The sequence below is a fragment of the Copadichromis virginalis genome, linkage group LG14 (genome assembly GCF_057382275.1).
Source record: "Copadichromis virginalis isolate Kocher_CV1m ecotype Utaka linkage group LG14, C_Virginalis_male_GT1.1, whole genome shotgun sequence".
NCBI lineage: Eukaryota > Metazoa > Chordata > Actinopteri > Cichliformes > Cichlidae > Copadichromis > Copadichromis virginalis.
This window is the reverse complement of record NC_140631.1, coordinates 14,738,593-14,758,474: the sequence shown is the minus strand read 5'-3', so window position 1 is coordinate 14,758,474 and position 19,882 is coordinate 14,738,593. Positions and strand designations below refer to the sequence as shown.

Sequence of the window (19,882 nt, the reverse complement as noted above, 5' to 3'; positions counted from 1 at the left end):
GACAGTTATCAGGGAACAAACAAGATTGATGCGTATGTGTGAAGAAATAGCATTAAGCATGAGATTTAAAACAATGCTTTGTGTTTTCATCCACCTCCATCTAAATTCCCACAGCTCCATTATTATATCCCACCTCTCATATACGTATATGCATGTGTGCATGAGTTTGTTGTTTTCTCAGAGAAGAGTGAAAGAGGCAGAGATGAAATAACGTCTGTAAAGTGTGTGTGTGCGTACCACAGAGCTGCAGGATGTTGCGGTCCAGCTCGCAGTAGTCCTGTTCTGAGACGTTGAGGGGCAGCAGTGCATTGTGGGACTGTAGTGGAGAAGGGCTGAGAGGAGGCCTCTGGTAGGATGTCTGAACAGCTTGGACCCGCACACATGCCACCGAGGCCTGCGACACCACGTGGACGTAAAAAGATCAATTATAACCTCTGTTTAATCATCATCTATTTAACATTATACACAAGATTTGGATCCGTAAAACAATACAAATGTAAAATTGGTCATATCAATACCACAGACTATAGTTAAGGAATAGAAAATAACATCAAGGCTTGTACAGATAGATGTTAATACTTGTTTGACAACCAGTGTTTCCTAATTTCCTAACACAGCAGAGCACACGCATGTATGCTGTTATTCTTTCTTTGGTAAAACACCGTGCCAAAGAGTGTCGATTCACTAAAGAGCACCGTAGCTGCTGCCAGGCTGTTTTTTTCGCAGGAGCAAGCTTACATGTTTTTCCAGCACGCTCAGATGCAGTTCATCCTGATCAGATAGTGGACCGCAGCCCACCTGCAATACAAAAACACACACACAGAGTGGAAAATCAACAAAATGCTATTCAGTGGAGCTGGTGGTGCGAGCTGTGTGGTCTCTGTGGAGAACTGACTTCACATATGGCGCACGACTGAAAAAATCTGCCTTTTGCTTCTTTAATAGGAGAACTTAGAGGTAATGACCTTCTCTGCTGCAACTGGTTTTGTTACTTTGGATGATTCATTTTTTGTCCTTGACTGACTCACCAGTAAGACAGCGATGACCTTGTCCTGCTCCAAGATAGGAATGACAACAGCTGAAAGAAAGAAAGAAGAGCATTCAGAACACATCATGAATTTATTCAGAGGTCTTTTAATCGTCCTTTAGTTTTCCGTCCATGCCCTTGTCTAGCTCCTAATCTTATTTGTTCGCCCCCACATGTTCTTGTGCTACATATGCAAGAGAAAATTATGGTACAAAGTACACCTGATGTCCTTGCATAATACTTTTTCTTCCTCTGTTCTTTAATTTGTTTTTCTCATCTTTAACAACAACTTATCCTAATGAGCAAAATAAAAGTCATCACCGAGGTGTGTGCTGCTGCGCGTGTGGACAGCAGAGGACAAAACAAACAGAATGATGGGTTTAGTTCTTTGGTGCCAGGCTAACTCTTTCCCCGCATCATTATTATGATGGGTGTTCAGTATTATGTATCGATTCGCACAGTGCAGAGTGGTCATGCATGTGTACTTTAGGGTCTATAATTAACCTAACAAAACGAAACGTGATATTTTGCGTGTATTCACTCGTCTCCATTTGCTCTTCTGCATTTTTTCCTCATCACAGACCTCTCGCTGCTTTTTTTAGTCCTCTTGTCCAGCTTTTCGTGCCCACACGGCTCCATGCTTTTCCCTCGGCAACCATAGCCTCTCGCTACTTCCCTCTCTATCTCCTCATACTTGTTTTTTTCCTCCCACGTTCTCACATCTCTCTGCTCTCATGCACGCAAGCGAGCTCCCGCGCACATGCACACACTGCATGAACAAGGACATGCTGGGCACTTTGTCTGTCCGCTAGCAACATTAAAGCCCTACCCTTCAAAACATAACCACACCTCTTCTGTGTGCTGGTAACGGCGCTGCGAGGCAGATTCTGTACTTCTCTGGCAGTTCGGATGGAGGAAGGCCGGTGCACTGACATCGTTTCAGCTGGTCCGCGATGCTCCTGAAACAGATGTATGATAGATAGTTCAGTGTGACTCTGGTCTGAGACAGACGATTACCCGCGCCATATTCGAGACAAAAGGGAGGAGACAATCTGAAAGACAGCTGGAGCAAAAGGACAAACAAGCGGCAACATTATGAAACCAGATCTGTGCTGAATTCATTCATACTAACAAAAACACCTCTGAATAGCCCTATTATTCGTTGTGAAATTATAAACTCATTTGTGCATATGTGTGTATGTGTGCGAAAGAGCAAGCCAGGTGTGAAGCCAGGTGTGATGGCAAAGGTGTAGGTCTTTGTGGGTGTTACATTAAATAAAGAAGGCAGGTGTTTCATGCTAAAATATAGGACACTGGGGCAATTGTGTATTTTGGACCGGCTACCGCACGCAAACACAGTGCACGCCTTGTGTTAAAAGTGCACGAGCATAGAAAGCAACAGGAAGAGGAAGCAACACGGTTTCGCCCGTGCACACAGTTAGATTCAAGATGTATGTGCTTCAGATAATAATCGGTAAATCCCTCTGGCAGCCACACACACACGCACACACAGAGCAGCAGCCCCTCTGTAATGCACACAGGCTCTACAGAGTCTGAAATCCCTCAGAGCGTTGAAGCCAAATCTCTACATGGTGCATTGATTTAAAAATGCCCATTTTTCAAACTCACTGAGGAGTATTGCACTTCAGTCAAAAAACATTCTCATTGTACTTCACTACTGTGACAAATATAGTTGACCTTTGCGTAATGTATTTGGTTCAAAACAGCTTCTCTGGGTACAGCGGAGAGCAAAACAAATGACCCCGAGGTACTATGAACAATACTGTTATTTGCTGTTGTGTGTGTTCGTCTGAAATGTTAAAATGTGTGTTTTAATGTTAACTAAAATTCTCAGTTTGCTATTGATCTGACACCAAGTAAATAAAGGGCCAGTATCACCAATACCGATACTTTTAACTACTTTAAAAGCACCTTATTTATGTCATTTCCCATATAATAATAACAATTCAGTGGTCTACACACTGAACTTGGAGGATAGCAGTTTGTTTGCATATCAGATGACAGTTGCAAATGCTTCTGCTTAATCTATAATGTAAATCTTATTTGTCATAACTACTTAACCATCAAGACAAAAGGGGGGGAAACACTGATATTTAAATTGTTTCCAGGGGCTGAAAGGCTCCAGTTTAGCCCTGGACTCTTTTACTGCGGCGCCATGCTGATGTAATACATCATCTCACCCAGAAAAGTATGTCATACATATGGAGGGCAGCATATCCATCGTGGATCACTCATAGCAAGCAGGGTGGTCCCTCCGCTCTTCAGCTTAGAAGATGCGGCATCTACAACTTCCACAAAGAAGTTTTCATTGGTCAGACAACACTACCCCTGGCTCCATATTTAATGAGCTCCGGCCCAAAGAAGATGGCAACAAGTTTGAATCGTGTTTATTATCATATCCTTGCACTCTGGCCTGCAGCATTTTTCATTTGGCTTGTTTGGCTCACATATTGTGAGCACAACAAGTTGTTTAGAAGAGAAACCTTCAAGGAAGATTTCTTAGCTGAACTTGTTTAGGTTTATTTTTTCGCGTGGCTGTGCATGTGCGTCAAGGTCCACATAATGGGCTTGTATGTATTAGAAAGTAGGCTGGAACAGCATGGCCTTGCCTCTTATAAGGGTTCATTGAGTGTGTGTGTGTGTGTGTCAAGGACTTGATAACAGGCTTATATAAGCAGGTGAGTTGGAAGGAGAAAAAGTAACAAACTTCCCTGTAGCTCTTTTAATATCGCCACGATATCTCGTCCTGATAAATGCGAGTATGTGAGCGTTCGTCTGTGCGTGCGCTCAGGTGTTGTGTGTGCGCGTGTCCTTGTGCGCTGGTGCCTCGTGAGGAGGTTTGTGTGGCTTCCCGTTGTTCATGTGGCAATGAGGTGTTGGAAACGGGGTGGTTGTCTGACAAACAGACAGTTTAATCAATAATGTAGAATTGGTTTTTCCCCAGCGCCTCGGCAGCAGTCGCAGCAGCACATGGGGGTCGTGGAGCTTCGGGGAGCACTTAAGAGAGGAGAGGATCGGTGAGCCTCGCTGAGGGACCGGAGGCACTGTCACCTCGGCTATTAGCCCCGCAACGCTTCCACGGGAGAGGGATTGAAGGTGAGAGAGAAAGAGGAGCACGGGAAAGGGGGAGGGCGGTAGCTGTAGGCAGGAAGATCTAAACACAGGCAGCATAGTGCTTTGTGGCTCTTTGGGGGAAGATCAGGCTGAGAGGGAAAAGAGGGCAAAGATAGACTCATGCAGTGAGGTGGGAAGGTGGGAAAGCAGATGACAAAAGAGGAAAAAAGAAGCTGTCAGAGAGATGGGTGGGCGAGGAAGGGTAAAAAAAAAAGTGATGGGGTAAAAATCAAAGGCCAGGACAAAAACAGAGGAGGTCCTCTCTGTGTGTGACCTTATCTCTGTGCTGAGGAGGATGTGATTTTGGACCGAGTGGCTCACATTCATTTAGACGACACCTGTTTCTCACACAGAGGAAACATCCGTCTCCGTTTCCCCTCTACCCCTCCTCTTTGTTCTATTGCTTCTCGGGGTATCGCTGCCCTCAACAACAAATGCAGCAAATCAGTACACGGCGGTGATTCACTGAGACGAAACATCTGTGACTTGCCGCATAGAGAGAGAGAGACACACACAGACACAAGCAGCACACACCTGATTTTTCCCTCCTGTGGCAGCTCATGTGGCGGGTCGTCAGATAGTAGCCTCGAGTCTTCCTCCAGCAAGTAGACACATGCACACTCCTGGAATTAAAACACACCCGCGTATACATGCACGTTCATGTGTAAAATTAATCTGATTCTGATTAGTTTAATGAGCGATGAGCCTCATCCATTTGTAACAAGATTTGGTGCTCTGTTCCCTGGTCCTGTGTCAGGGCTGAGTACTGAGTACCACACCACTCTGAATACTAACAGGAAGCTTTTTCTTCTTCCTTCCCCTTCCTCCAGGTAATAATTTGAGGAAATTCCAATACGTGTGTGTTCTCATGCATTACCGTGCTGGGCAGCAGCTCCTGAACGCCATCTCGAAGGGCCACTCGCAGAGAGCGCGCATCCACAACTGCCGCCAGCCGCAGCAAGGCATCCTGGGGAGGAAAACAAAAACAGATGCCCTGATGTTTGTTGGGTTGTTTTTCTACGATCGTAAAGTGCAGCTCGGAAAACCCGAGGCCTTGGCTATCAATTTGTTTTCTTTGTGGGCACAAGGATTACACCGCAACAGCTCTTCCTCAGATATTTACCTTGGCAGGCTGCAAAGGACTCTGAAACAACATTTAAACTGTGTCACACTCAGTATATACTCAGCAAACTGCACCAGTTGGAGACACAAGTGTGGTACTTAGGAATGAACTGAGCTCGGATGTCACCAGGGAGTGGATTTTGCTCAACAAGGCGCTCGTTGCTTTTGTTTCATTTCAGAAAACAAAGCACTTGGCAATTCATTTGCACACTTTGGTAGGCAGCTGATTTATGAAACGAGTTAACACGTTGCAAGAAAATGTACATTCCTGGATGCTTTGTTATGCCTGATAAAATTCACCAAGAGCCTGTGAGAAATCATCTTTTTTTTTTTACTGCACTCTCAAATCTTTAAGAAAGACAAACTAAAAAATGCTCGCCTGAGGCTATGCAGGCTCTTACTCCTCTTCACGGTGGAGGCTGGCTCTCCTGTTTACAGGAGGTGGCATCTGACCACTCGCCACACAGAAAGCATTTCATCTGAGTTTCCATCCAGCTAACGCCTGACTGAACAGATACGCTCTTGTTTTAATCACTCCAAGCTGTCTTCAGCACAATGGCTTCCCTTTCATTCATGCCAGTAAATGTGAAACAACAGGTATTTTTCTTTTTTTTGCACCTTTTTGAGACAATGATTGCACATTGGGCTCTGAAAAAAAATGCCAGTCATCTACACCATTCCTGTGAGGACATGGTGTAAAGGAAAAACTGTTTGTACCTGATGTGAGCGGACCGACTTGACAGAGACGTATGAAGAATGAAAAAACAGAGCTTGAGAGAGAAGTTCAATCCTCACTGTCTCCACACACCAGGCTACCGGCTGGGTGTAGCGAACTGCAGAGGTAATTTTGATGTCAGAAAGGTTTAAGGGACGGGTGTTTCAGATACATTTCTATAAACAACCCCATTTGACGTCCAATATTGTCGTAAAAGGGAAAATTCAACTGCAAGGCTTTTATAGCTCCTTTCGGTCCTCTGAAATACACACTTTGATAAAAATGAGATTAAAAAAACAGGGTCGAGGAATGGAGGAGTACACAAACAGGGGAGCAGATCTCAGATGAAAGGGACCGTATAGTTTGAGGTCCTGCAAAATTGAGGTTTTTACCTTCCGCAAACGCTACAACGAAGCACCTCTGCATCTCCCGCCTCAGCTTTACCAGAAACGGCTATAAATTCCCACCATAGGCATAATTATTCTCTGTGTGAAGTCTACTTAAATCCTTACCAGTTCCAGTGATCACACTGCATTATCATTACATTTAACCGTGGTCTACAGAAACATCTCAGCGGGACTTCAAAATCTGATCAAAGCAAAGGAAATCACAGAGGGAAATCTCAAAGGCTTTAAATGCTCCTGCTTTAAAACTGTGTGCTGAATATGAATGGGGAAGAATACACAGAGCTCGAAACCACCAGATCTTCTTCTTCCAGTTGTTCATGACAAAGCTGCTAGTGACACGGCGCAACTGAAAGGAAGAGCATCTTGTTTCTTTTGGGCGTTCAAGAGCACGAAGGTATCGAACGCTGGGCGTGCCGCGGGCTCAGCGCTCTAACGAGGCAGTCTTATGTCCTTTTCGCCTCATTTTGATAGCTTACTTCTAGCGGTTTTACCGCTCTCTGTTGGTTGCGACTGATGCTGAACATGGATGAGGAGGGAGGAGGACATGTTTTTTTGCAGGTCTGTGTGTGTGTGTCAAATGTCAAGGAGGAGAGGAGACGAAAAGGGGGGAGATGGAGAGAGAGTGGAGAGCGCTGTCATGCCTGAGCGCTCAGTGTTGGTTATTACATATGATTAGATAGGATTAAATGTGATTAGCTTTGATCACTCAATCAGCCGGCCCGAGTGCTGTTGTAATGAAGTTGGAGCTCTGCCAGCCCATGTGTGAGTGTGTGTCTGAGAGTGTTTTGTATCCTAAGTTGCAGATTGTGAAATACTCGCACAAATCCCAGTAAGTAATGTGTTGGCCGTGGAGCAGACAAACAATGAACGTCTCTCTGGCTTCCATCCTCCCCGCGCTGATGCTGTCAGGAACGACGACAGCGTTTGTGGCTGTAACAGATTTATGCCTCGGTAAATGTCACACTCTGCACTTTGACCTTTCGCAATAATTTCTTTCCATATACCTCAAACCATCTGTTTTATTAATTTACCTCCTTCTCCGCCCATCATTGCGCATTTACACACACCCACACAGATTCCTTCAGGTATGCATACATATCCTGCCACCCACTCAAGCAGGACCTGAAGACACGAGATGATGCCGATGATTTTTTCTTTAAATGATACAATTTCTAGTTTTTATTATCTGGTGTTTCTTCCCGGGGACTGAAAGAAGACGTTTATTTAGTTGAGCTGGTTTTTAACCGTTCCTCCTCACAGAGAGGATGATGCAATCCTGAATCATGGGGGAGATCAAAATTGAAATGAAAACAGCGATTGTGATTTCATTACAGTAACAGCGTTCTCTAATGCCGGTTCAGTTTATGTGAATTTGGCTACAGCTTTTATCTAAATTGATCTGAAAATGCTTTACAGAACAAATATTTGATCATCAGCCATCACCAAAATGGCAAATGCGTTGCTTTGATTTAATTATCAGAAAAATATTCCCATAGATTTGATATTCATTCAACTCATTGCATTACTGTCATGTTTGAATTTGTTTCAGGATTGCACTCATCTCAAGCAGGTTGCACTGCCCTTTTGTGTCTGTACATGCAGCATCATGATTATTCTTAAATCCACCTTTCCTCAACATCTCTCTTAATTTCCTCCGTGTACCAGACTTTAAATTTTTATGTTAATCTTCAGGTTTCTCCTCCTCTCATGGGGATGTAGTCTTTGTTGTCGTCTTTATCTGCAGTTATTTTAATCACTTGAAGCACTCTTCTGAAGGGCACCTTTGATCAGCATAACCAAATGCATTCTTTTCTCTTTTTATCGTTCTCACATCGTCACATCACCCATGTCTTGTTGTTTTTTTTTAAAGAAACGGCAGTAATGGCGGTGTCAAATACTCCAGTTAACCTCAACTGCAGCACAAAAAACAAAAAACTATAACTGACAGAGAAAGTTGAGGGCAACGCATTCATGGTGTGAATCCACCACGTCCCAAAGGTGCTCTGTTGCATTGAGGTCATGTGACTTGAGTACAGTGAAATCAGTGTCATGTTCAAGAAACCAGTTTGAGATCATTTGAGCTTTGTGCGTTTTCCTGCTGGAAGAGCCATCATAGGATGGTACACTGTGGTCAAGAAGGGATGTACGTGGTCAGCAACAACGCCTGCGGTGTTTAAATTATGTTCATTAAGCCCTAAGAGGTCCAAATTGTGCCAAGAAAATATCCCCCACATTGTAACACCACCACCAGCCGGAGCCGTTGATACAAAACAGGCTGGATCCATGCTTTCATGTTGTTTGTGCCAAATTCTTACCCTACAATTGAAAGTCACAGCAGAAATTGAGACTGGGCATTATCATCCAGAGAACTGCAGCACATTAGATATTTTCTCTTTTTCAGACCCTGCAGATGGTTGTGTGGGGAGATCTCAGCATACAACCCTGTATGTTCAAAGTGACTTAAATCACCTTTCTTTCCCCCTTTTAATGCTCAGTTTGAACATCAGCAGGTCGTCTTGACCATCTCTACACATCTATATATATACATACTGAGTCTGATTGGCTGATTAGATATTTGCTTAACAATGAGTTGAACAGTTGTACCTAATGAGCCTAATGATTTCCTGCAGGGAAGCTATTGTAATGTAGGCAGAAAGTGTGTCTAAAGCCTTTCCTGCGATGGCTATTTACTTTTAATATTCTCGACACTTAAGCCTGAGACATTCTCATCAAGTTTCTTGGTGACTTATGCAAAATAATGAAAACATAGTGGTCAAGCGTAAGGTAGCAAGGAAATTACATTACAGAGAAGCGGAGCTTGAGTATCGAATGAAAAAAGGCTCCTGCTCATCATCGTTAGGCTGCTGTCAGACAGAATTTTCAGATTGTTACAGTCTGTTTCCATCAGCCATTCGGTGGAGTTAAAGGAATCAAAGGTACGAACTCAGATGCCGGAAAAGGAAAAGAAAAAAGCAGCATTTCATTCAGTGATGTCCCCGAACTACAGCAGTCATAAATTTGAATTAATAGAGAGGGAGCCAGACATTTGCAGAATAACTCCAGGAGGACATCTCACTGAAAAGTTTAATTAAGTCTACACGGACAGAGCTGTAGCTAGCAGGGTAAAGCCAAATCAAGCTCTGTATAATGTCGAGATAATTTCCTGTTGAGCAGAACTAGATCAGATAATATTTGCACATTCTTTCTAACGTTTATTTTGGCTGCCTGGTGAGGAGGGATGCTTTTTTCCCGGGTCATACATTATTTGGAGTTGCATTTCTATATTAAAATCAACTCTTCTGACGTTGCCTGATTTGTACACATTTTATATTTTGCATTATTTCCAGCTGATTATAGCAAAATGATATCGGCAAGCTGATTGAACCGGCTATGTGAGTCTGCTCTCGCTGCTCTGGATGTATTTCTGCTCCAGCGGCGAAAGCATAATTGCACGTTCGCTGCCGGTTGTGCTCTCTGAGGGACTCTTCATATGAATCCAGCAACAACAGCAGTGTGTGAAAGGCTGAAGAGGAAACAGATTTATGCCCCCAGGGAGAGTAGCATCATATATTTGATGAACACTGAAAAGGGAAAAAAGAAGTGAGTGGTGTTGGTAATATAACAGGTAAAAGTGAGAGAAAGATCCCTAATGGCCCACTGTATTTCATTTAAGTAAAGACAGACGAAAGCCTCAGTTGAGACAGGAGCTTGTAAGAGACGACCTGACTCCTCATTGTCCTATATTATTGTTTTATATCTGATAAAAAATGTCTTAAATTACTGAAAGTGTTCCAGGGCCTCAACCGACATCTCCAAGCCTTTATTAATGACTGGATTCTGCTGAAAATAACATAAAATAAATTTATAATAATATGAAGACATAGTTCTGTGTTCCTGCAGTACTTATGGAAAGGAACACGGCTGAATATAAGAGTGAAAAAGCCATTTTCTTTCCACTTGAAACGAGTTCCAGAGCAGTCTAATCTAATGAAGTGCTGAACATAGATGGAGAGAGCGTGGATGTCTTTAAAAGATTGTCCCAGTGGTTATGTGTGGTATTCCAACTAAAACACCTAAACCAGCGGCCCCAAACCTTTTTTTTGCGCCACTGACTGGTTTATGTCTGACAATATTTTCATGGACAGGCCTTTAAGGTGTCGCAGATAAACACAACAAAATAAAACCAGTAATAGTACCAAAAAAAGAAGATTTATTCATAACACATGTGAAAAGACCCAGGGAAACCGAGTTAACAATAAAAACTGACAAAAACCCTGAAAACCATAGATTTCACACCCGAGCTTCAACTCTCGTGGCCCGGTACCAAACAACTCACGGACTGGTAACGGTCCGTGGCCCGGGCGGTTGGGGACCTAAACCCTTTATAGATATCCCATTTATAAGAGGCACTTGTATCTCTAATACCATATATTCATTTTAAAACTGTGTAAATGGTGTAAATAAGACGCACCAGTGGTGAGTTGTCATATGGTAGCAGAAAAAAAATGAAGCCAGAATTCATAGAGTACAGAAAAGAGGAAATCACAGTGGTAAGCAAGAGGAGCTCTTAAGATCTGCTCTGATTTTCTCTTGCAAAATCTCTGGAGCCAGTAGAAAGTGAAGCAGAAATGAGGGAATTGTAGGTGGCCTGAGGTTGTGGTGGTTACAAGAAGGTCCTGGGCTTGAATCCTGCTGCTTGGAGCCTCTCTGTGTGGAGTTTGAATGTTCTCTTAGTGTCTGTGTGGGCTTTCTCCTACAGTCCAAAGATATGCATATGTTAGATAAAACCCTTAATGCCTAGTGTTTTTAAATAATAAACATTGTGAAAGGGTTTAATAAACACTTCATTTTTGAAAAATTTAAAATTTTTTGCAATTATTTCATGGTTCAGGCTTTAGAGGGCGGAACAGTTGGGTCCGACCTCACTGATGGGAGTGCAAAATCGAATGGCCCTTGACATGTTGTTGGTGGAGAAAGGGGGCGTATGTGCCATGTTCGGAGACATGTGTTGTACCTTTATCCCCAACAACACTGCCCCAGATGGCTCAGTAACTCGAGCTCTGGAAGGGCTGAAAACTCTGTCTAAAACTATGCATGAACACTCAGGAATCGATAACCTGCTGGAGAGCTGGATGACATCCGTGTTCGGACAATGGAAAGGGTTTGTGATGTCTGTAATGCTTTCTATTGCATCATTTCTAGGGATATTGGTGACTTGTGGTTGTTGTCTCATTCCTTGTGCCAGAGGATTGTTGGAAAAGGAAATCACGAGGGCAGTGGACCCCGGAGCGGTGATCCCGATGTCCATGATGCCATTGATGGAGCTAGAAGTAACTGAGTGGGCCAAGGAGTGACACAACAAACGGTGTGGTTCCCGAGAGAGGGATTTTATTGCTACAATATATCCTGCATCATTAATAATATCATCTATAGTATAGATACTGCATTAAGATGTTCATTAAAACCTGCCGGCCTCACATTAACCTTTTATTACAGGTGCAGCCATAATAATTGTACACACACATTGCATTTTGTGCTTATTAAAGAGTTGAAGTTCAGTCAATTAAGGAAAGGTCATAAGCCTCGTTCGGCGCGATGTCCGGACGATCTATTGTGTAAGTGACTTGGAGCTACAGAAGGTTAAAGCTGCATACACGCCTATAAAACACATATAATACATACAATCTAGAAACAGGCCTGAGCAAAGGCCTGAATGCATTCAGCAACCTGTTGCATTTGAGTTTGCTTAGTTACAGATGACAGAAGATGTGTCAGAGAGGAGGACAAGTCCACGGGGGCCTTCAGGGCCTGAAGTCAGCGCCATATTTGGAAAAGATGCTAGAAAGAGGAACTTCTGTGTCTGCCTTTAGCTCTAAAAATTGATCATTGTCTGTAAACGATGCACATAATGTTCTCAAGATGCAAATAATGTTCTTATAACGCATGAAGGGGCGTTAACCCTGACATTATAAAAAGCCATTGTCTGTGTATTTTGGGCGAAGAAGTCCGCTGATGTGATGCTGTGTGCTTCTTCCCACACGTGTGTTCTTAATAAACTCTTCATCTGATTGCACATCTGATTTTGGTTTGTTTTTGTGCCACATTTTCGAATTCGGGACACTAGTGAGTCTACATTGGCTGCAGGTGTGAATGTGGACATGATTGGTCGTCTGTCTTTGTGTCACTCCTGTGACAGGCTGGTGTCCTGTCCATGGTGTACCCCAGCTCCTGCCCTGTAACAGCTGAGATAGGCTTCAGCGCCCCACATGACCATAAACTGGATAAGTGGGAGAAAAATGAAGGCAAATCTTGGTTCGATATTTAGCATAAAAAATTTTCTCACAAACATTAAAAAAAAAAGACTTTGTGTACTTCATAACTGCAAAGCAGCCACCTGCAAGTGCTGATAAGACAAAGACAATAGGGGACTGGAAGGGAGCGATGTAGTGCATACCCCACTATTTGGCTTTAATTTTGTTATTCTAACCTTAATCCGTTTGCTGAGGCCGTTTCACACTTGTTGGACCCGAGGAGTCTGGCTGGGGGGGCGGAGATTATCTCTGATAGCGTAGTTACTGGTGGTCCCTGCACACGCTGTGCTCAGTGTGCACACAGCACGCCGGAGAAACAGAGCACTCTTAACTGCATCTTAGTTAAAAAAAATCATTTTCTTTTACTGCTTTTTTCATAGTAACGCACAGTTTATTTGTGTGTTTAAGAAAAACATAAACCAATGTTAGATCATAAATTATTGTAACGTTTTTATCACTTTGACGGGATAAAATTAAATGGGTAGATATAAAAACAATTACAGGGCTGTAAGCGCATCCCTGGGATTGTTTGGGGAACTCTTCACAATACATCACCAACAGCAAACAAGGTCAGGCTTTACTCTTTGTATTGTGGATTTTTGATCCATAGAAAGTTTGTGTCATGGTCCTGAATTTTCTCTACAGTCGATGTAATCTGGGGGGGGGGTGTGTGTCCAAATCACATGACCAATTTAAGATGACCTAGAGGCAGCACAAAAGTGCAGACAATGGTTTTAAAAGCCTAACAGGATGGTTTTGTATCATTTTCTGAATCACATTTAATTGTATATTTTAGATCATCTCGACAGATATTTGGGATTCATGTATTTGTTTTAGTTTGATCTTGCTAAGCATCATTTGCTAGTAGTGGTTGGTGCTGCTCTCCCTGACTGACTCTTAGTTTGTGATTGTTTACAATCGTCCATCGCATCTTAAAATCTTGAGCCTCAGTTCTGTTTCAGTTCCTGTTTTGGCTTTAATATCCTGCTCACGGTTTAATCTATCTCTTCTATTAGTTTTACTTCCCTGTATGTTGTTGTTTGGCTTTAGTTCAGCTGTGTCTCCCAGGTGTCTCTACTCAACCACCCCTGTGTGTGTATACATAGTCCTGTCACGCCCTTAATCTTTGTCTTGAGTCTTGAGTGTATGTTTCCATTCAGTGCGTCCCTCAGTCCCCTGTGCCTTAGAGTTTGTTTAGATTTCCTTTTCATATTTCTTGTTTGTATTTCACATTTTTTGTGTGTTCTGGGCCTTATGACAGTCAACTATTCGTATTAAACTGCATATTTAACAAAAGGATACTAAAAGGTCCTGACGGAGCATCCTTTGGTGTAAAAGCTATCCCTGGAAATTTTGGTCTTTTATGTTTTTTTAAATTCCTTTACACATCCATCTAAAAAGGAAATATTAGCACTGAAATGAAAAACCAATTTAAACCAATTTAGTGTTGGTTTAAATTAGCTACATTAACCTTGAATAATGATTGTTTGAGACTTCTAAGCCATCAGTGTGACATATGTAAATTAATATTTAATTAATCTAAAAAATGAACACTTTATTTTCCAAAAATGTGATTTTTTCCGGCAATTATTTCATGGTTCAGGCTTTAAAGAGTTCAAACTGCTGGCAGGTAAATCAGACAAATGCCCCAGCAACAGAAATCTGCCACTTTGCCCCTTTCTAGAAGAAAAATGGCTGCCTTCCACCTTCCACAGGCAATAACGCCCCTTTGAAGTCAAGATGTAAAATATATCAACACAATCAATTTGTTTCTGTTTGTTTTCTGGTTATATAGCTTACTAATTGACAGAGATTTTAGTACTCTGACAATCCCGTATGATATATTATCCCACATGTCAGTAGGTCGAGAGAATCAGAAGCACAAAAACTGTGAGTTTCAAGATGCAAAAACAGGTAATAGGTAACATTCATATCCTTTTTTATTCTAGCATCACTTCTGCAACTTTTTGGAAGATTCACTACAACAAAACCTGACTTTATATAGATTTTAAAAATATTATTTTGTGCTTCATTGCACTCATGAATTCACTGAAGGAAACAACCATTCCTCTGAGAAACAGAGCAGATTAGCCAGTTACTTGAATACTAATATTCTAAATTGGTCACATTAGCTAACGTCTGCGCTGCAATAAAGGCCTGACCGAGAGGATTAGTTTAGGGAGCTAATTGGAGTCTTTAGGGTAACTCCCATATTTCTTATCTGCTGCATTGTTCACAGAGCCATCCGACGCCTTGAGTCAAGCCCATCTGCATTTCAAGTGAGTCGACCTTGATCTAACAGCGAGAGGATGGAGGGTAATGGCACTCCACTTGCACATGATTAAAGGTATCCTCCTTTATGTCTGCAGAGATTTATGCAAAACCAACAATTTACTTGATCCTACAAGCCCCTCTGTGCATTACAGTGAATCACCGTGCTTAACCAACACCTTCTGCTTGCGTATCTGTACAGTTTAAAGGCACCAGCATGATTGTGAGCTGGGTCTACACGCAGCAGCTTTGCAGACCGTCAACTACATGTTATAACAGTTTACTGTCACCAGTGTGTGGGCTATGGCTGTTTGTGTTGTTGCTAGTCCTTCAGCCTGCTGCAGAGAGGACTACAGTTGTAACATTCAACAAGTTGAAGTGAACGTCAGTGTTAAACACAATGAAAAACGTCCACTTTGTGTTTCCACTTCATGAAGAAGTCATTTTCCTGTTCAGGCCCACTTGTGAACCAATCAGCATTTGACTTGTGCATAGTATCATTCCTGTTGCATTATGTGCTGTTAGCTTTTGGGACACAAGTACATCTGAGTGAACTTGCATATCCAAAATCCTTCACTCTGTGGAGCCGAATACCTCCGCAAACTGAGACAAACTCAGAACCACGAATCCCGTTCGAGTCAGCAAGAGATGCACAGCTGGGCTCTTCTGCTCTTTAACATATAAGTGATTTACCAGTGTGTATTGATTTTTCCTCACCGGTCGTCTGTCACGGAGAGAGGAGGGATGAGGGACACATTTAACGATTTAAGGAAAGATTGAGAGAAAGACAGGCAGAGGCATGTATACACACACATGCACACCACAGCTGGTGGGAGGCTAGCAGCGTGAGGTCCTGGTTGTTATTCCAACAGAGCTGGGTCTCCAGTAGCATCACTAACATACTGGAGACACATGCACTGTAGAATACAGCCAAGCCATGAAGACGGGCCTCGGAACAAGCACACACACCGCATTCATTCAGGTAAGAGTACCGAGAGGAGGAGGTTTTAAAAACAACGGAGCGATGCTGACTCCAGTAACAACAAGGGCGACCTATCGCTGAGGTACAGGAGAAACAGATGCATCGCAATGCTGCCCCGTAATTAACCAAACAACCTGTGTGTGTGAGAAAGAGAGACTCAGAAGACGAGAGACAGCGATTTTCAGCAGCTTCCAGTGAAACTTATTAAGATCACATCGCAAGAGCAGCCAACAAACCATAATTCATAATTCATGTTTCTACAGCGTGACTCGAAAGGAAGCAGATGATAGACAGAAAGAACGAGGAACAGAAATTAAGGCTGAAGTGGACTGACTAAACACGGGAACCCGATCCTATAAAGACAGAAAACTGCTCGCTGATGAAATTCACACATTGCTCAGTTGGAGAGAGACAAGATTTGAAGAATTGCAAAAAGGACTGGAGGCAAGTGATGCTTTAATAATACAGCACAAACTGGGGCTAACAGATTTTAATAGAATGAAATAGGCGTTAAATTAAAAGCGTAGGCTAAGTCTGAGAGGGGAAATGATGACCCAACGAAGAGGACATGCAAACTCCCTGGGCAAACATTTGCCTTTAAGTCATAAACCTCAAACATGTCATATCATATGGTCACTTCCTGTAACATTATAGACAGTCTCCTTGCAAAGTTAGTGCACTTGTTACATTGTTTTAATAATCCTACTTACAGCATTCTTTAAACGTAGATGTTTGGATTAGTGCAATAATGCTTTTCGCCAGCAGCTACTGCTTGGCTAGATCACGGACAGGCCTACAAATTTAATACAAACTCATGCATAACAAATATCCAGCAAGGCTCATTTTTCTAAGACCCACACACTATAAAACTTGACAAAGATTTCCTGGCAGTAATAAATGTCTGCCAATCCTCCTCTCAGTTGCCTCCTTTATCTCCTCTGGAGACAACAGCAGACAGCTGTTCTCATCAGGTCTAATCAGATTTGTATTTTAATTGAAGGAGTAAGAGAAAGAAGTTAGAAATAAGAAATAGTGGATTCATAAGCTTATTTATGGGTCTAGTCTTTATGAAACCTGATTATTTAGCAATAAATTCATCCTGAGTTATCAAATAGACATTGAATCCCTTGAAAAGTTTCATAAAAGATCTCAGTTTATCAGCGTCATGGTCTGTGGGTTTTGTGATCTTTCTATTGTTATTGATAATATTATGAAGCCTCTGTTCTTAGAGGCGATTGTGGCTCAAGAGTTGGGAGTTCGCCTTGTAATTGGAAGGTTGCCGGTTCGAGCCCCGGCTCGGACAGTCTCGGTCGTTGTGTCCTTGGGCAAGACACTTCACCCGTTGCCTACTGGTGGTGGGCAGAGGGCCCGGTGGCACCAGTTTCCGGCAGCCTCATCTCTGTCAGTGTGCCCCAGGGTGGCTGTGGCTACAATGTAGCTGCCATCACCTGTGGGTGGATGACTGGATGTGTAAAGCGCTTTGGGGTCCTTAGGGACTAGTAAAGCGCTTTACAGACCATTTATTTATTGTGTGCTTTTTTTTTTATATTTGTATTTTATTTTATCTGGTGTTACATGTTGTCTGGTGTGGGATTATTAACTATTCCTAGCATTTGGGTTTGTTTTCACAAAAAACATCTGCTCGTGACATGCAAAAAACCCCCAAACAAAATTAGCATAAAGCTTGGGTAGGTTATGAAGTATTCTCAAAGATTTGAGATGATCGTGAATCCAAAACTGAGCAATAAACCACTAATTAGGAAGTTAGTTTTTCCTACTTGCCGCTGGTCTCAATTGCACTGCATTTATTACTTACGCCCACTTTTGAAAAACCTTAGCTCATTCGATCTCCCGTCAAAGTCCTGCAGCTAAATCTGTGATGAAAACTGCGGATGACAAACAGCGGTGCACAATGAGCTTGTTTTAGGTGGAGCGGTTGATTCCTGCTCGAGTGTTTGTGTGAGTAAATGCAGCCTGTCTCATGTCTCCTTTTGTTTCAGGCTGTGAGTGAGCAAGCATCGGCTTCCTTTCATGCTGCATGACTCTTTCGCTGTCATCGTCTCTGGAGGTAGTTGTTGTCAGTGGTTATTAAAGCGGCACTAATGTTCCTGTCATTCCTACAACCTGTGACGACAGTGACAACACTAACCGAGCCGGTGATGTCACTTCATGAAATCTGAATGGGGTTTTTTTTAGCCGCGCGCCTGTTTCAAAATACACTCAACAAAAATATAAACGCAACACCTTTGTTACTGCTCCCATTCCCCATGGGATGGACATAGAGACCTAAAATTCATTCCAGATACACAATATAACCATCCCTCCCAAACAGTGGTCACAAATCAGTCCAAACGTGTGGTAGTGGGCACATCTGCCATATTGAGATAATCCATCCCACCTCACAGGTGTGCCACATCAGGATGCTGATCTGACATCATGAGTAGTGCACAGGTGTACCTCAGACTGCCCACAACAAAAGGCCACCCTGGAATGTGCAGTTTTTTGCGCTATTGGGGGTCTGGGGACCCAGAACCGGTCAGTATCTGGTGTGACCACCATTTGCCTCATGCAGTGCAACACATCGTCGCATGGAGTCTATCAGATTGTCAATTGTGGCCTGTGGAATGTTGGTCCACTCCACTTCAATGGCTGTGCGAGGTTGTTGGATATTCGTGGGAACTGGTACACGCTGTCGTATACGCCGGTCAAGCACATCCCGAACATGCTCAATGGGTGACATGTCCGGTGAGTATGCTGGCCATGCAAGAACTGGGACATTCTCAGCTGCCATCTGCCCTGAACAATGTGAACCACGATTCATCCGTGAAGCGCACACCTCTCCAACGTGCCAGACGCCATCGAATGTGAGCATTTGCCCACACAAGTCTGTTACGGCGATGAGCTGGAGTCAGGTCAAGACTCCGATGAGGACGACGGGCATGCAGTTGAGCGTCCCTCAGACGGTTTCTGACAGTTTGTGCAGAAATTGTTTGGTTGTGCAAACCAATTGTTCCAGCAGCTGTCTGGGTGGCTGGTCTCAGACGATCTTGGAGGTGAACCTGCTGGATGTGGAGGTCCTGGGCTGGTGTGGTTACACGAGGTCTGCGGTTGTGAGGCCGGTTGGATGTGCTGCCATATTCTCTGAAACGCCTGTGGAGACGGCTTATGGTTGAGAAATGAACATTCAATGCACGGGCGACAGATCTGGTTGACATTCCTGCTGTCAGCATGCCAATTGCACGCTCCCTCATTGGTTGTGGCATCTGTGGCATTTTGCTGTGAGACAAAACTGCACATTCCAGGGTGGCCTTTTGTTGTGGGCAGTCTGAGGTACACCTGTGCACTACTCATGATGTCAGATCAGCATCCTGATGTGGCACACCTGTGAGGTGGGATGGATTATCTCAATATGGCAGATGTGCCCACTACCACACATTTGGACTGATTTGTGACCACTGTTTGGGAGGGATGGTTATATTGTGTATCTGGAATGAATTTTAGGTCTCTACGTCCATCCCATGGGGAATGGGAGCAAAAACAAAAGTGTTGCGTTTATATTTTTGTTCAGTGTAAGTCATCGAGTTTTAGACGCACAGTTTTTTTTATGCACTTATAAAACCCCTGACATGTCTGAGTTAATTTTAATTACCAGTCTGCTTTGTTAGAACACCATAACATTTGCTTTGAGCGTGTTCCTGACACAGTGCTGGTGCAGTAAAATGCAGAGCACCTTGTCTAATTTAAATGATTGCCATCAGTATTAACCGAGGGACGGGACTGCTCAAAAATGTCAACAACTGCCAATCACGGCTGTCTAAATATCACGGTCGCTCAAAGAAACGACCTTACTCGAATGCAGCAGATGTGTTGTATGATAGCACCTTTGTTACAGACAATGACACCCAGGCTCAT

General features: G+C 43.1%; 1 protein-coding gene across 3 annotated transcripts in view; it reads right to left on the bottom strand.

Annotated features, from left to right (window-relative positions):
• Positions 1 to 19,882, bottom strand: part of pde2a (phosphodiesterase 2A) — a 176,835-nt gene that overhangs the window by 30,460 nt on the left and 126,493 nt on the right. For 2 of the 3 annotated variants that reach the window (XM_085479404.1, XM_085479405.1), the window contains exons 3-8: positions 5,040 to 5,129; positions 4,697 to 4,785; positions 1,877 to 1,986; positions 1,029 to 1,078; positions 739 to 798; positions 238 to 394 (exon numbers count right to left, since the gene is read on the bottom strand). In XM_085479404.1, coding sequence (XP_085335530.1) covers positions 238 to 394; positions 739 to 798; positions 1,029 to 1,078; positions 1,877 to 1,986; positions 4,697 to 4,785; positions 5,040 to 5,129 — 556 coding nt within the window. Of the gene's footprint in view, positions 1 to 237; positions 395 to 738; positions 799 to 1,028; positions 1,079 to 1,856; positions 1,987 to 4,696; positions 4,786 to 5,039; positions 5,130 to 19,882 lie in introns of those variants that run through there. The other variant, XM_085479406.1, reaches the window with a different exon arrangement.